General features: G+C 37.8%; 2 protein-coding genes across 4 annotated transcripts; both read right to left on the minus strand.

Annotated features, from left to right (window-relative positions):
* Positions 1–5,250: 5,250 nt before the first annotated feature.
* On the minus strand, positions 5,251–10,446 carry plvapb (plasmalemma vesicle associated protein b). Its single transcript, XM_058637496.1, has 9 exons — positions 10,022–10,446; positions 9,493–9,669; positions 9,171–9,261; positions 8,094–8,295; positions 7,775–7,994; positions 6,395–6,544; positions 5,996–6,124; positions 5,781–5,876; positions 5,251–5,649 (listed from the first exon to the last, which is right to left on the minus strand). Exons 1-9 carry the CDS (start codon positions 10,223–10,225, stop codon positions 5,641–5,643), a joined length of 1,278 nt encoding a protein of 425 aa, XP_058493479.1. The 5' UTR covers positions 10,226–10,446; the 3' UTR covers positions 5,251–5,640.
* A 1,838-nt stretch (positions 10,447–12,284) lies between these two features.
* Positions 12,285–18,095, minus strand: babam1 (BRISC and BRCA1 A complex member 1). Of its 3 annotated transcripts, none has more exons than XM_058637388.1 (9): positions 17,968–18,095; positions 16,107–16,598; positions 15,959–16,017; positions 15,484–15,604; positions 15,319–15,397; positions 14,776–14,803; positions 14,556–14,685; positions 14,183–14,269; positions 12,285–13,359 (listed from the first exon to the last, which is right to left on the minus strand). In XM_058637388.1, the coding sequence occupies exons 2-9, from the start codon at positions 16,542–16,544 to the stop codon at positions 13,159–13,161; spliced, it is 1,143 nt and encodes a 380-aa protein (XP_058493371.1). In that variant the 5' UTR covers positions 16,545–16,598; positions 17,968–18,095; the 3' UTR covers positions 12,285–13,158. The 3 variants fall into 3 exon arrangements, with proteins under 3 accessions (XP_058493371.1, XP_058493373.1, XP_058493372.1); XM_058637390.1 differs by having other exon boundaries at positions 14,776–14,800; positions 17,968–18,094; XM_058637389.1 differs by having other exon boundaries at positions 16,107–16,559; positions 17,968–18,076.
* Between the last annotated feature and the right edge of the window lie 411 nt (positions 18,096–18,506).

Below are 18,506 nucleotides of genomic sequence, written 5' to 3' on the forward strand. Positions count from 1 at the left end.
TACTAAACTATGACATTTTTGTCTCATTTTGGACAACATACTAAACTATGACATTTTGGTGCAATTTTGGACGACATACTAAACTATGACATTTTTGTCTCATTTTTGACAACATACTAAACTATGACATTTTTGTCCCATTTTGGACAACATACTAAACTATGACATTTTGTCTCATTTTGGACGACATACTAAACTATAACTTTTTTGTCAAAATTTGGACGACCTACTAAACTATGACATTTTTGTCTAATTTTGGACAACATACTAAACTATGACATTTTGGTGCAATTTTGGACGACATATTAAACGATGACATTTTGGTGCAATTTAGGACGACATACTAAACTATGACATTTCGGTGCAGTTTTGGACGACATACTAAACTATGACATTTTGGTGAAATTTTGGACGACATACTAAACTATGACATTTTGGTGCAATTTTGGACGACATACTAAACTATAACTTTTTTGTCAAAATTTGGACGACCTACTAAACTATGACATTTTTGTCTCATTTTGGACGACATAATAAACTATGACATTTTGGTGCAATTTTGGACAACATACTAAACTATGACATTTTGGTGCAATTTTGGACAACATACTAAACTATGACATTTTGGTGCAATTTTGGACAACATACTAAACTATGACATTTTGGTGCAATTTTGGACAACATACCACACTATGACATTTTGGTGCAATTTTGGACGACATACTAAACTATGATATTTTTGTCTCATTTTGGACGACATACTAAACTATGACATTTTGGTGCAATTTTGGACGACATACTAAACTATGATATTTTTGTCTCAATTTGGACGACATACTAAACTATGACATTTTGGTGCAATTTTGGACGACATACTAAACTATGACATTTTGGTGCAATTTTGGACGACATACTAAACTATAACTTTTTTGTCAAAATTTGGACGACATACTAAACTATGACATTTTTGTCTAATTTTGGACGACACAATAAACTATGACATTTTGGTGCAATTTTGGACGACATACTAAACTATGACATTTTGGTGCAATTTTGGATGACATACTAAACTATGACATTTTTGTCTCATTTTGGACAACATACTAAACGATGACATTTTGGTTCAATTTCGGACAACACACTAAACTATGACATTTTTGTCTCATTTTGGACAACATACTAAACGATGATATTTTGGTGCAAATTCGGACGACACACTAAACTATGACATTTTTGTCTAATTTTGGACAACATACTAAACGATGACATTTTTGTCTCATTTTGGACAACATACTAAACTTTGACATTTTGGTGCAATTTTGGACAACATACTAAACTATGACATTTTGGTGCAATTTTGGACAACATACTAAACTATGACATTTTTGTTCAAATTTGGATGACATACTAAACTATGACATTTTGGTGCAATTTTGGACGACATACTAAACTATGACATTTTGGTGCAATTTTGGACGACATACTAAACTATAACTTTTTTGTAAAAATTTGGACGACAAACTAAACTTTGACATTTTTGTCTCATTTTGGACAACATACTAAACTATGACATTTTGGTGCAATTTTGGACGACATACTAAACTATAACTTTTTTGTAAAAATTTGGACGACAAACTAAACTATGACATTTTTGTGTCATTTTGGACAACATACTAAACGATGACATTTTGGTGCAATTTTGGACGACATACTAAACTATGACTAATTTGTCCAAATTATGACTTTTTTGACAAATTTTTTGAACAACATACTAAACTTTAACTTTTTTTGTCAGAATTTGGACGACATACTAAACAATGACTTTTTTGTCTAATTTGGACGACATACTAAACAATGACTTTTTTGTCTAATTTGGACGACATACTAAACTATGACATTTTGGTGCGATTTTGGATAAAAAAATTCTTGGTCAACATACATCAACATGTGCCTGGTGTGTGTGTCACAAATTCTAACAAGCCTCTGTTGGCCTGCTGATATTGGCAAGTCCAAGCCATTGCGGAAGCACAAGCCACCAAAAACAATACGTCACTCCCTTGGGGTGTAGTAATAAAAATCTTGTTCAGCAGTTTAACAGGAAATATGCCGTTTTGCCCCACGCACCCCTGTACTGCCAGTGTGTACACCCACACATGCTACATGAGGTTACAAATGAAGGACGCAGTGTACAAAAGGTTTTCTGTCCACAAAGAACAAAAAAAGCAGAATAATATTCACCCAAATGTTTTTCCATTTCATAAAATATGATCACTTTTTTGCAAAATTGGACTCTAAATGTATGTAAGCTCTGTTTTATTTAACATTGCTGCTGTTTGACGTAACACATATACAGTATAGAAAGTCCCAGGTGCCTCCTCAGCTCTGTGGGAAAAGGTATGTTTTTGGAGGGCATTGCTCCTTGTGCCCTTTGTTCTGCTGTCAATCTGGCCTTGATCAAAATATTTATGTTTCCTTGTTGACCTCCTCACCCTTCTCCCCGCTCCTTGTCTCTGACGACATACGCCCCACTGTACGCCAGCGAAACTGCCCGTCTCCCTGCCTTTTTTTTTTGTCTCAGTCCACTCCATCTCTGCTACCTGACCTTCCTCTTTCCGCACAGCTGTGTCAGCCCTTTTTTTTCTGTGTGTGTTATTTCATGTTATCACTGATTAATTACAACACAGGGAAGTTCATGTTAAAAGTCCTTACAAGCAAGTTAGAGACACTGCCTTTTGTCGTAGCGATACTTTGAAAATCAGTGACTGTTTACACAATACAGTGCATTTGTAAACCAAACTCGTGGCTCATGGGCCTCGAATCAATTTCACAATTTAAACTTAATATCAGGTTATAATTAGGTTTTGCTGTATGTTTTTATTATTTTTATAATTTACAGATTCATTTTGCACAAAATTCTTTTTTATATATTGTTCCATATCAAAACAAACACTTTTATTTTGAAACGAAAATGTTATCACTAATATAATTTTTGCAATAATCATGAAATATTGCTGAAGTGGAAACCTATTTGCCACTCTTGAAGGACATGAAGTTTCTGTACTCGTGCTTTTCGTGAGGCAATAAACTCCAAAGAAAATCCAAGAAGGAAACAAGGCCGACGTAAAAGAAAATGCAGTGATTTACTGTAATCCACATTGAACAAAAAATAAAAGTCGTCAAGCAAAATCCTTGGTATCTGGTCTGTCACCTCAAACTAATTGACAGGAAAAAATACATGTCATCATGTCTAAATGACGGTTAAGCTACGATCAGAAAATTGTTGCTCCCATCCTGCTCTGATAACTTAATTACAATGCAGAGATGCCGAAGGGTGCCCACATGGCTCATTTACTACAGTTTACTACAATACGCTGTGCTTTACGGCAGTAGCGGTTTGTGGTAGCAGGACAAAATAAGAGCATAATAAACCTTATCTAACTGAATAAACATTAATTGTATTAAGATCAAACAAAATATCAGATATGATTAATCATTATAAATTAGAGCAAGACAGATATTAACTAATTAGTCATAAAATGCAAACATAAACCTCATATTTTCCATGGCTCTAACAATTGCAATATAATTTATGTTAGCCCTCCCCTTTTTCAATTGTCTGGTCCAGACTAAACGTTCAATGGCCCCCAAGTAAGTTTGAGTTTGAGGCCCCTGTTTTAAACTGATACAAACAATATAGTTTTATGTCTCGTCTGATGTTGAACGCTCACTGAAATATTAATTAAATGATTAATATTAAAATATTAATATCATTAGCCTTAGTTATCATTTGCTATTATTTGAAAATATCAGCTTACAAATGGATAACAGGATTAACATCGTACCCAATAAACATAAGCAAAAACTAAGACTAAATGGAATAAACCCTAAATAAGTAAAATCAAACATGATCAAAATCCATTTCTACATTTAAATCAATGTCAATCAAAGTACACAAATTATATGGAACATTATTTGTGTGCTGTGTCCTTCACTTGAAAACAGGCTCTGTCAAGCAAAACTATCAGACCTGACTCAAAGGTCTAAACACCTACCTATTCTGAGAGAGTTGTGTGGAGCTGATCAGCGTTGTGTGCTCTTGTTAGATAATTTGTTTATATTTAAAAGGTAAAACACAACATTTGTTATAAACAGAGATTAACAGTTGTTACGAGTTCTAACCTTTCATTTTTTTACTTGTCTTGACTGATTTTTGCGTGAGAATGTCAGAACTGACTAACATTTGCAGCTTTCAGCTTTCTATCCTGTCAGTTTCCGGTTTTGATGAATGTCTCTCCTGAGACGTGGAGTTGACATGTCATGTCCAGCACAGTCGGTTCCACCCTGTACCCATTTAAATTGTGTGTGTGTGTGTGTGTGTGTGCCTTCTGGTCCATGATGTGACCAAAAACACATGTTAAACAAAGGATTTCCTCAGGACAGGAGGCGGCGGAGACCGACTACTCACCTCACCTGTGATACACCAGCCATGTGAGACTTAACATGGAAGGAATCTCAGATATTTGTTCTGTTTTATTGTCTGCGTTCAACTCTCAGTTGTGTCATTTGTGATATTTTTAATGGCTACACCAGATGGAATTTTACCATAGGTTTCAAAATCAGTTTAAATAAAAGAAGAAGAAAAGTATTGATTGGAATATTACATATGTGAGTTATTAAAGTAATAAGTAAGTAAGTGCACAGTATACGCACCATATTAACTGATGCTTTGACCCGAAAAAAATACAGTGTCCATCCTCCATTAGCCATCATACATATATTTACTGCTTTTATTTCATACTGAACACAATTGCAGCAGGAAGTTGTTCTTTTTTATGGACACTAATACCTTCACACACCAGCAACTGCAGAATTGTATGTGCTTATGAAAGGAAAGGGAAGCCGTAAAACTAAAGAGCAGTTCTAACAACTAATGCACTTGTAAAATGCACCATGACAGTGACAGTTAATGCACTCTGAGTGTAAACTTCTCCGACAGCTCTCTGTCTAATACGTGCCTCGCTCCTTCCCCTCATTCGTTCACACTGTACATGTGTATGACTATGAAATGACTGCGCGATGATGACATGTTTATGGCTTGATGGATGTGTGTATTGTCATGCGTGTGAACTGGAAGGAAATATAAATGCTGCTATTTGGAGAAGGTTCTATTTATAATGGCTGCTGCCCCAAAGCCTGGCTGATTGTTTGTATTTTTCAAAACCAGAAATAAACAAAATCCTGGAGACAATGTAGTTTTGTTTTCTTAACTTTATTTTTAATTCTATTGCAATAAAATGATTTTCCAGTGTTGGGTTTCTACATAAACCACAGTGAGTGACACACAGGAGAAAATATTTACACCAGTGTCATGGACATTATTTTTTTTTTTTTACATTTACCTGAGGAAAAAGCAAGACTTTTTTCTTCTTTTCACAGTCACCATTTTAACTCAGATGGGAGTAAAACACAAATGAATCTTTAGTTGGAAACAGAGCTAAACAAAGCATGCACGAACCTACAGCAGTAACGGTGTCATCATTGAGTCGTTAGTATTTACAGTGTCTGATGAAGTGTACTGTGTTTGGAATATATACATTTATTTGCACTTGTTGATGCACCTCTGGTTCCTTCAGGTTCATTTCATCTCCCCTGAAAGGCAAAACATTAATGGTCACAAACAATAATGACAGTAATGAGGTGATGTTTTAAAATGGGAATATGACACTGACTTTTATTGTTAATAGTGATTACATGGGTTTGTATTGTGATTTGAATGTTACCGTTGGGGTTTTGCTGATGCCGTGTGCACCAGCAGAGGGCCAGTTAGGTACAGTCTGTCTGTCCTGCTGTGAGGCGACCACGTTAGCAACGCCAAACTGCAAAATAACAGTGTGTCAGCATGATTTCAGTCAGTCACCACACTTGTATTTGCCTTGTCTGACTGCACAAGAACAGAAATCTTTGTATTTTGTGAAATGCGTCTGTGTGTGTTTACCTTTGAACCGGGTTGGGCTGGTGCCATTTGCTGGAGCGTCTTCAGTTGTTTCTCTTTCAGGGCCACGCTGTCTTCCAGCAGCCTCTTCTCGTTTCTCATGCGGTTCTGCTCCATCAGTAATCTTTCCACCTTAACAAATATATTCATGTTTCATTTTAAATATAGAAAAACAACGTGAAAAGGATCCATTTGTATTCCATTTCATCATCTCTATTTACTCTACAGCAGAGGTGTCAAACTTACATTTGTATTGTGAACTATAAATCCATCCACATCTTTTTCTCAAAAAGTAGGCCCACAGGTCGTTTGAGTTTGGGACCCCTGTTCTACACTGTGATTTAGGCTCTTTTTTTCTTATTTTTTAATCAACAGTTAGCAGCAAACTCAAACATATTCTACCTGGTCATCGTGAGTCTTCTGCTTGTGCTGCACCTGTCTGGCCGCCTCAGCGAGCTTCTCCCTGCGATCACGTTCGCACTGCTGCAGGTCAGACGTCAAGTGTAAATGCTGCACTTCCAGGCGACTGGACAGGGCTTGGATCTCTGCAACCTTTATGAAGAAGAAAAATCACTTATTTCAAATTTTTTAAGTCATTTAAATAGAATGTGTTTGCATAGATAGGAGATACAGTGACACTGTAGGCTGAGGAGGTGAACAATGTTTCCAGATGCTTTTACATTACATTTTACCTGGTTTTGTTTCCGCGTGTCTATTTCTATCTGCCTGTTGACGGTGCAAGTGTTTGAAAAGTATTCATTTCCTTTGACGTCACGCTGGAGAACATGCTGTAAGAATGAAATCTATACTTGGGGTCTCCCAGAGGGACAAAAAAAGACTTGTTCATTCATTCATTCATTTTCTATCACTCATCCTGTGAGGGCTGTGGGGGGGAGAGTTCACTCATACATCATTCTCTGGATGGTCTCTAATGAATCAAGCTCAGACCTGCGTGTCTTTGGTCTGTACCCAGAGAAAACCCACAGACACACAGCAAGAAGATTTAATCTCTTAAGAGCATCATATTGCTTCACCACTATGATACAAAACTCTTGGAACTAAAACATGTATTAGAAAGTCGGTGATCCTTCACCCCTGCCATATTTCAAGAGCTAATCTTAAAGCTTAAAAGGTGCTTTGTGTAAGAAAATCAATATATTAGGACATTAAATGTCCATTGAGTGTCATCAGAGACTAAGTAACCATATTACATTTAAATGAAAATAACTGTAAGAGATAAATAAAAGCGGGAGCAGTTACAGTGAAGAATAAAGCAAACTGTGATTCCCTACTCTTCAGTTGAGTCTTACTGGTCCAGAGGGTAAAAGACGATAACTTGCTGAGTGAATGTGTTTTTGTTGTTGCAGGGACGGGCAGGGTGCTGCTGTATCAGCAGACTTCACCTCTGCTTTGACCCCACGTTCACCTCCAGAGGATATCTTTCTCTTTAGCTGGATTTATTACGAGTGATGCAGCACATAGACTTCCTCCCCAGAGAAACTGGTTTCCCCATTCAATTTGGAATATTCCTCCAGCTTCTGTGTTCGCTCTCGATACTAAAAACCCACAAAAACAACGGTGGAGGGCAAGAACGGCACATTTACTGGACTCATGGGCCTGAAAAATTTGATTTTTTTATCTTTTGGTATTATGCGTGCATTGTGCTGATGCTTCATAGTATAGTAGGATTTTAAAAGCGGGATACACTGAATTATTTCACTGTGACTTTCACTGTGTTCCAAGATCATCCATCAGTTATAGAAAATAATAACATTTATGCACCTTGTTGCCCACGTTGTCCAGATACACCTGGAACTTGTTCTCCACGTCTCTGGACAGGTTTGTGCAGCTGTTTTTTATCTTCTCCATCTGCTCCTGCTGACTGTTACAGGTGAGGTGAAAGGTCAGCTGGTGGGGAAACAGGTTGTTGATGCGGTTCAGAAAGTCCCGGGCCACCGCCGAGATGCCGTCCAACGACTGAGCAAAGTCTTCCTTGCACTTCCTAGTGAAAGAATAAAACCATGAGTGTGTTTTATGTTGGTGTGTGTGTGTGTGTGTGTGTGTGTGCCGTGTGTAGACGGACAAACGGAGAGGACTGTACCTGGTGTAGGTGGAGAGCTGCTCTTTCAGCACGGTGTTGTCCCTGCGCAGGGTGATGACATCCTGGTGGTGCGTGTCTCTGTCTTTGAGGGCGTTGTCTCTCTCCTGGACCAGGTACTGGACCGTCTGACTGAAGTTTGATTTAATGAGATCTATCATAGCCGTCTGCTGAGCGCTGAGGCTCTGCAAGGTCCTCATTTCATCTGGAAGAACAGTATGGAATTAAATCTTTGGTTAATTCTTTCAGTTGTCTGTGTTTGTGAATATGCCGGCTCTTCACAAAAGGGTCACAAGTTATATATAATGGTGTAAATTGGCATAAAGTCATTTAGTAATACATTCTAGACTATAATGATAATGACACTGATTAATTGTCAGGTTGTGAACAGTCTGGTGGCTCATAGTGAAGTCAGTAACATTTTACATTACACTACAGGAACAATATAGTAATAGTATGGGAATACTTGAAAATGTGGCTAAAAAGAAAGATGAATTTCAACTATGAAATATGATCATCTTATTTCATGTGAAGGTAAAAGACTGATGGTAGCCTACAGTATTTCTAATTTCTTGAATATTACTTTGGAAGTAACATAGTGTTAATGCAATATTCTGGCCTTATGACCACATTATTATTATTATTGTTGAAATTACAAGCAGAAGATAGCATTAGAAATAAGATTGCATTACCATATTATTACCTCTGTATTACATACTTATTACCATACAATCACCATGTTGTTATTTTACTGTAATGTACTGTAATGATGAGAACTAAACCACAACCTCAAAAAAGCTGCAAACAACTGCATTATAAATAAATAAATAAATATATATAATATAAATATAATAAATATATTATAAAAAATAAGGATTTAGTAAAGGATTTATTAAGCATTAATTGCAAATTATGAAGTAGTAAGAATGTTTTTCTGACTTAACATCAACTTAAATGTTGCCCGTATATGAATGATTGCCACAGTAATAGTTCACATTGTTTAAACAGTACACTGTTTGAGTATGATATATATATATATATAGATATATATATAGATAGATATATATATTTAGTACGTACTATTGGGAGGTGGAACAAAGGGAACCTGGATTGGAGGAGTGGGACGCCGAACCATGCTGAGTGTTGTTGCACTCGTTCTCACACAGTTTGCCTGTAAATGGTAAAAAAAAAAGAAAGAGATTACAAAATAGTTCATGATTTGTGTGCAAGTATGTGTGCATTATTTCTTTTTCTCTTGTATGATGAAAACTAAAATTACAACAGGGGTGCCAAGGTAGAAAGGAAGCATTTTTAGGTTACCCTTCAAACCCAATTTCTTCTTGATGTAGAGACTTTTTAAAAGATTATGACCTGCTTCCCCCGACAGCTTCTTTTCACTTACTAATTTCACTTTTAGCAGCGTTTCTGTGCTGTTGCAATCCGTTTTGAGTTTCGCCAGATCTTTCTCCAGTGCAGCTTTCTCAGTGGTGCGAGCTGCCAGCTGTGCTCCCAGTTCGCCTTTCTCCTTCCTCAGCTGGACGTTTTGGTCACCCAGCTGGTTGAAATTCAGCTCCAGGTCCTTCACAAACAACATTCACATTACTCAGCACCATCATGACTGTTTTTTTGTTGTTTTTTTTACAGCTCTGAACATGTGGACACAACACTGTGACATGACGGTAAAATGTTCAAAAGCTGCAGTGGAAATCATTTTTGAAGTCTCTCACGGATCCGTTCTACAGAAAATTTGGACATCAAAATCTTTCTGTGAGTGACTAAAACAAACTATGATTTTTTAAATTATGATTAAAAAACAAGTATTTGATGTCTGAAGACATGTCAAGATAAAATCTAAGATATGGTTATTATAGTAAAGAGTTTTTAATTAATTCAAATTAACCACATTTTCAAAATAAGAAGAAACCACTGACCTTGACCATCTTCTCCCCTGCAGACTTCTCTGGCTGTCCATAGATGAGGAAGAGCACCAGACTCACGATGATCAGAGACTGGATCAAGGAGGAAAAGAAGAAGACAATCCTCATGTAGTAGCCACAGCTCTTTCCTTTGGACTTGTGCAGGGCCCCCCTTGCATCCAGGCCAAGCTTGGCCTGGGAGTAGCTGGAGCTGTACATGACTGTTGGAGGTGAAATGGTCGCAGCTGGTTGATTGAAGATCTAAAAAAAAAAAAAAAAGAAATAATTATGTTGGTTGCTAGAGCCAACAAGGTTTCCCGTCTGGTTGAGAGATGCTGTGCGCTGAGATGTTTCTGTCTCTTCTACAGCTCCACTGTGCAGGAACACACGGGCAGAAATGGCATGTAAAGATGGATGTAAACAATGACCCTAAGGTGTGTCAAGGGCCATGTTTATAAATGCTGTTAGAGGCACACTTCCAGGGCATCCTGGCCCAGTCCTCACCTCCCCTAACTCCCTCCCTCCTCTCTTCTCTCCTCCCTCATTGACCCCTGTCACGGTTACAGCCTCCTGATCCACCACAGCAAATACAATCCTACTTTTTCCTACTATTTGGAACAAAAGGCATATTGCTGAATTTATGCCCATGAAGGTGCATATATGACTGCATATATATCTTGTTTATGATTAATTTAGTTGCCCATTTACTTCACTCTATATTTTCCTTTTCTCCACTCTAAAACAAGCAGAACAATAACATTGAATCAAACCCATGGACTATCGCACCTTTTACTTATGATATAACGTTGGGACAGCATTATTGCACGATATAATGTGCTTTAACATGTATGATTATAGGATGAGATTATAGGACAATGGAACAAAGTTTATATGAATCTAACACGAGGTAGCATGAGTTACTCAAGTCAGCTGGGCATCTTCTAAAGTTAGTCTTCTCTTTCTACCGTGAGTCCATCCTCAGATGGTGAGGAAACATAAAAAAAGAAAAGAACAAAGGAAAGACTATCTTTGGAAAGTACCCAGATGATTTATCCACATGTGCTCTTTCTTTGCTCCCACTGGCACCTGCTTCAGTGTCCTAAACCCGCAGCAGGACCAACAAACTCAGGTGCAACTTTGTATTTTTGGATGCACAGGTTAGTTTTCCCTATGAAATGGTCCTTGTTATCTAGATTATGGAAAATAAAAGTCCAGTAAAGAAGGGGCACAAACACGGCACCTCAGATAATTGTAGTGGGGTAAATATTGAGCTCTGACACATGGTATAAAGTAGTATCAAATGTAATTACTCAAGTAAAGGACACATATGACACAGTTGTACTGAAGTGCTGTACCTAGTTATTTTCCATTGCATGCACATCATATTAAAAAAGGACAGATATTTAAATATAGATATTCATGATAATAACCCCCTGTTGGAGGACAAACAATTTAAACCATTTAAGAAGAAAAGGCAGAAAAAAAACAACCAGCCAAAAAATTCCACCATATCCTGTTCCTGTGAGCACGGAAAGGAGTCATGGAGGAGTGAACGAATCTTGAATCAAAACAATAGGGACCTGTCATTCTTCAGGGATGAGGGAATAACAAATTTTCCCTGCAGTACAGATGTAACAGATCCCCCCTCTTGCAGTGTTATCTGCATCAATGACGTGAGGAGCAGTCGGCTCTTCTGGGGAAGGGTGTGAAAGGTGGGGAAAGGTCCTCCGAGCCCAGGGTTTTCCTGCTCCCCATTGTCTCCGTGACAACCTGCCCTCGCCGGAAAAAGACTAATTTATGAAGGCATGTTAGAGTGACAGTATAAACGAGTGACTATCAGGAGTCAGGACAGTCTCTGGATCAGCAACAGGAAACTTAATGACTATAGACTAAGATAACAAACACTTCTTAAGTCTGGAAGCCTTTAAAGTGACAGGAAAATATAAGTAATATTCAAGCTTTGAGTGGATAAGAGATAATATTTTCAACAATAGGGACAATACTCGCTTAATCATTCGGTTTAGTCATTTGAGTTACAATATAGGTTAAAACTAATAAGTTACTCAAAAATATATATATGTATATATATATATACACACATATATATATATATATACATACATACACATATATATATTTAAATAACTATATACTTAAAGCCAACTTCTGATTTTGAAGTTGGCTTTATTTCATAAGGGACTCTGCTGCCATCTCCTGACAAGAATGTAGAAAGCAAAACCATAAAAGTTGGAACACATACTCTTTGTGACCACGAAAAAATGATTAAATATGTATTTTTTAATCACCAGAAGCTTCAAAATGATACTCCATACTTTGAGACAAGTGCAGCTAGACTGGCTGTACGAGAGGCCTTATCCAAAATAACACCCAGTGCCACAGACATCATCTCATCATCGTAAAACAAAATATTTAAATCAAATGAGGCCACATCTACATTACTGTACATTCTTTCATTGTCTGTCAAACATAGTTAAATAATTAAAATCCGCTACATCAAAATAAAAGAAGTATTTAAAATAACAAGGGTGGAAAATTACAAACTAAATGAGGAAGGAAATCGAAATGAAGTTTCACCTTCATAATACAGTACATCATGTTACAGGACACTACTTCAAAGTCCCAAAAGACTGCTGTGGAAAACTGTCCCAGGCGTTGATTGATTTTTCCCTTTTGGAGGATCACATATAAATCAGTGGGATAGATTTGTAAGAAAAAAACAAGGTAGCATGTTTGAGAAAACTGATAAATTAACCATCATATTTATTTTTTAATTCTTATTTAATTTAATTTTCTAGTAGTGCCCTGTGTCCAGACAGTCTGACGATGCCACGCCATCTCTCCCTCCGCAGGAGACACCCAGCAACGTCTGACTTAACCACTAACAATCAGATTCATTTATTTCACAGCTCAGAACAACAATAATAATAATAATAGTAATTCATTGTTTATGCTAAAACACAATGATTGTGTTAGTAACTTGATGATTTTCCAAGGTATTCTCAATAATGTTTGCTATGTTGCAGTAAATGGAGAAAAAAAAACACACACCCAAATAATAAGTTGTCTCTTTCTCTGATAAACTACAGTTTGTAAATTTCACAGAGAGGCAGTGCTTTATAAGTGTGTCTGTTTTAGACCGTTGCTTCAACGTCCTGTGGGTCCTCCCCTTCCAGCAGGCTGTAAGACGCATTACTCTGGAAAGGTCTCTGTAATGGGTGAGCCAGAAGTTTGGCCATGCAGTTGTGAAGCTCAATGGCAGGTCCACTCAAGGAAACCTCAAAGCGATAGCACATGCCCTTGGAGTCCAGGTTACAGAAAGAGGTATAGTTGTCCTGCAGACGGAGAGTAAAAAAGTTGAAATTAGTTAAGTGCATGGAGTTTGCATGTTCTCCCCGTGTGAGCGTGGGTTATCATCTCCGGGTGCTCCGGCTTCCTCCCACAGTCCAAAGACATGCAATATGGGGATTAGGTAAATTGGACACTCTAAATTGACCATAGGTGTGAGTGTGAGAGTGAATGATTGTTTGTGTGGCCTGTGTACCCTGTCCATTGCCCTATGTCAGCTGAGATTGGCACAGCACCCCCCATGGCCCTCTGGTGGAGGATAAAGCAGTAGAAGATGGATGGAAGGCTACCAGTGGCATGCACAGGTAGACACTAGGTGTAGCCTGCTCTTTGCCCTCTGGACTAAGCAAGTGCCCTTTTTTTTAAACAGTGTATGTGGCCCATGCTGACATGATCATCTAAAATGCTTGACGATTAAAAGCGTGTGATAATATTGTCCCAATCAATATCGAGAGTTAATAGAGAGTCACACAACTTGAATGCTTTTTTTTTGTTCAGACAGTTCTCAACATGTTGACATAAATAAATATACAATTACATTCAACATGTGCCACAGTGCCTGTAATGTCATTTAAAAAAAAAAATCTCCCACTGCTATAACATATAAAAGGCAGCCGATTGTGCCACATGCCGCACAACGTGCCCTTATTTTTCAATGAGCACCTGCCCTCAAAATGTCTGAGACCAATTTTGAACTGAAGTTTTACAATTCTCTTGTAATCTAATGAAAAACTTATCTAAACTATAAACCATGTCAGTCAAATACAACTACACAACTGAAAAAAAACCTCCAGCAGCTGTTCCACTCACCCTCCAATTTGTCTCATCACCCTGCTCGTCCATTCCGTTGTGCAGATAAACCACATCAAAGAAAAAATATGGAGACTGTAGCATTTTCTGTAGGACAAAAAAGCAAGCAACTTTCAGTTAGAGAAAGCAGACTGAGCCAAAATGAAAACGTGGGTCCAGGTGGACAGTTGGAATGGCTAAAATAGTATTATTTAATGTGGAACAAACTAAGCCTGTAGATTTAAAAAAAAACAATGAGATCAAACTTGAAATTATCAGTGAACAGATACTAAGCTTCAATGTAAAATTATGAGGAACATACTGTATACAAATGAACATAGTAGATGCAGTACTAAAGTTGGGTGTGAAGTACAGAAAGCAGTATTGTACTTACACTAACGGCCTCAGAGGAGTTGAACTGAAGCTGCCCTGCATGTCGGCTGTAGATGAGCACGGTCCGCACCACATAAGGGGGTGGAATGGTCTGAACATTCTCCGTCAACGGAAGTTCAATCTTCTGACGACTGCAGGACAAGACAAGAAGAAATATCCCTCATTCACATGTTTCATGTGTGTTATAAAACAAATAAAAGTATGTATCATACATCACTTACATTACATTCAGAAGATCTTCCAGGTCTACAGAGCACAGTCAAGGCTAAAACTTAAGAACCATAATGTCTTTAACTACCTTTTACATTTATGTCAGTCAGTCAGTCATCATCTACCGCTTTATCCTCCACCAGAGGGTCGCGGGGGGTGCTGTGCCAATCTCAGCTACATCGGGCGATAGGCGGGGTACACCCTGGACAGTTCGCCAGTCCATCGCAGGGCCACACACAGATAGAGACAAACAACCATTCACTCTCACACTCACTCCTATGGTCAATTTGGAGTGTCCAATTTACCTATCCCCACATTGCATGTTTTTGGACTGTGGGAGGAAGCCGGAGTACCCGGAGAGAACCCACGCACACACGGGGAGAACATGCAAACTCCATGCAGAAAGGCCCTTGTTCCAACCGGGGCTCGAACCCGGGTCTTCTCGCTGCAAGGCGAGAGTGCTAACCACTACACCACCGTGTGGCCCTTTACATTTATGTATCCTGTGAAATTTAATTTTATTGTCTACTAATTAGTTTTGAAGTAAAGGATACTAAAGGACTCGCATACATTGGTCTCCAGATCATATAGACAGCTGCACAGCTCCCTGGGGTCAGATGTGAAGCCTGAAAGCTACATACAAAAAAGAAGAAGACAAAATAGTAAAACGGTTAGCACGATGTAACATCTGGAGGACATTAAAAATCTCCTGGACTCACCCAAAGGGCATCATCGTTAATTACGACCAGCGCAAACTCATGCCGTTTGTCAATCTTGTGTTTAGTTCTGACAAACATCTCAATCATCTTCTGAGATATGTTCAGGGCGTTGGTTTTAGACCTACAGTTGCAGGGAAAAGTATGTGAACCCTTTGGAATTATCTGGATTTCTGCATAAATTGATCATAAAATGTGATCAGATCTTCATATAAATCACAACAATAGACAAACACTGTATTAAATATAACATTCACAGTGCAGGGTGGAAAAAGTATGTGAACCGTTGATTTAATAACTGATTGACCCTCCTTTGGCAGCAATAACCTCAACCAAATGTTTCCTGTAGTTGCCGATCAGACCTTCACAACAGTCGGGAGGAATTTTGGACCATTCCTCTTTACAAAACTGTTTCAGTTCAGCAATATTCACGGGATGTCTGGTGTGAATCACTCTCTTGAGGTTGCTGTTCCCTTACCCATTAAAAGACTCCAACTTTGGCAAAGACATCTCTTCAGAAAGGTCTAAGCAGATAATCTGTTAGGAAGGAAACAACATCAGGTAACATAAACCTTAGGTTGAGAATTATAAGTCAAAATGGGACTGTAGCTGTAATATAAACCTACCACTTTCTCAGGGCAGTTGACACGGGGGACTCGCAGTTGGTACTCTGCTGGTGGAGGGATGGAGGTAGTGAGTGTGGGGGGCTGCTGCTGCTGTGTGGGCTTTGGCCTCTCTTTGGCTGCAACGGCTGCAGCAGACAAAGACACTGCACCACTGGCTATAACCGGTACTGCAGCTGCAACGGGAACTACAGTTTGAGCTGCAGCTGTCGACACAGTTGTGGTGGTGGAGCTCGGAGGACTGTCGCTGGTCGAAGCCTCGCCCTCGCCCTCCACACGACTGCCCACTGCAGGCTGAGATATGTTAGGGTTACTGTTGCCTCCCAGGCTCCCTGTGCTACTGCGACGATCCTCAGCACCTTCAGGGTTGGAGCGTGTGCGAGGCCGCAGCTCCACCAGACGCTCCTCTCCATCTGCTGGACCAGGCTCTGGTGTCTCCATGGATGCAGAGGTTTACTGAGGAGGTGGAGATGATGACCTCAGGAGCTAGTTTGGCTGTGCAAAATGATTGATCAAACATTTATGTAAATTGAATGGGAGAGAAGATATACATAAGATATACTACTACTAAGTTACCATTTAGCTGCTCATGCCTGTAATACAATTAATAAAATCAGGCAAAGTAGAAAATCAAGTGTTTTTTATTTATTTATTTTTTTATATCTTTGACAATTTAGTATTCACTGACTTACTTCTGTAATTAACATGTTCCAAAAAAACATTTTTGAAACCCCTGGATTGCAGGCAACACTGATTTTACTTTTTGAGGTGAATTGGCAACTACTGCTCTAAGTTGTTTGTATTCATTGAGCTAGTAGACAAAGCATGTTTCAATGATTCAAGATTCTTTATTTGTCACTCATACTCATAACAATGCAACATTATTAGCAGTAATGAAATGCTTTGTGTCGCCTCAGCCTTACAAAGTAGTATGAGGTAGAAATGCAGTGAATAAGGTTATATAAAATTAACTATGTACAAAATTGCATAGGATATATATAAGAAATAGGTTTGAAAAAAAAGTGCAAAAATAATAAATATAGAAGTAGGACAGTAAATTATAAATGTGATTATTAATCTAATCCACACATACTGTGAATATTCAAGCATCTACCTTATACATACAGTACATTCATATGATCAGAGGTGAAAAACAAAATCCCATAGGTAGGTACAAATATCCATATATAAATATAAATATCCATACAAACAGAAACATTAAATATTGTAACTTAAATTAATACATCTGTGTTGTGTATTCCTAAAAAAAATTGTATACATTTATATATATATATATATATATATATATATATATATATATATATATTCACATCCATCATCCGTGCCTACGTGTATATGATCAGTCTACATGTGGCTATAGCTGTCATTTTGTAATTTCGTATGGTTGGTAATATTATAAATCAGTATTATAAATTATTCTTTAATCGCTTAATCTATTTATTTTACCTCATTACAACCACATGTTGTGAATTTGTTGTTACACGTGTTCGGATTAAACCCAGAGGAAATCATCATTAATACATTAGCATGATATTTGGATGTTAAGCCAGAATTTCATGAACATGTAACATCATCATGGAAATTGTTACACAACCAATACCAGCTACAAATAACATAAATAAACCCAAACAAAGCAATTTTACAGCCACACTCAATTGGTAAAGAATAAAACATATAGTATACAAAACACAATAGAAGTAGAGCAGCACTGTAAAGGTGATGTTGACAACGCAGTAGCGTCTTAGCTGATAGCATTAGTTAGCTCTTATTTAAACTACGTGGAAACGGACGAGTTGTGAAAAGGAAATGTTTTGAGTTTCCAAAAATAGGTAATTACACTTACCTAGATGACAGACACCACACTTCTAGGGCTTAATTAACGTAACTCTCATTTAAAGTTGCAGGAAAAATTCAACTACGAGCTAACATTTGTTTGGAACGAACAACTTCCTTACCGGAAATGATACAATCCGGAAGTGGGCGGTCGTCTGGGGGTTATGGGTAGTGGAGTTTATGTGTTTAATTATTTCAGTTTAGTAAATGTATTGCTCTGTTGCGATTGGTAGAGGAATCACACAAGTTATGGTTGAGCAACATTTTATAGTAATTGAGGTTGACATTGAGGTTAAGGGGTGAAGTTGAAAGAAAAGGGCAAATAATTTTTAATGGGTATAATATTCAAATATGTATATATGTACATATATATATATATATATATATACATATGATTAAGAGATTGTCATCATTACCTGTTGATATATAATCAACAGGTAATGATGACAATCTCTTAAATATCTTGCAGGGATTGCATTTTTCAAAAAAATTAAATAAAATTCCCTGTAAGCATGGATGGAATACAGTAAATTGAGTTGTTCTAAGTCC

Source organism: Solea solea, chromosome 9, assembly GCF_958295425.1.
Source record: "Solea solea chromosome 9, fSolSol10.1, whole genome shotgun sequence".
Taxonomy (NCBI): domain Eukaryota; kingdom Metazoa; phylum Chordata; class Actinopteri; order Pleuronectiformes; family Soleidae; genus Solea; species Solea solea.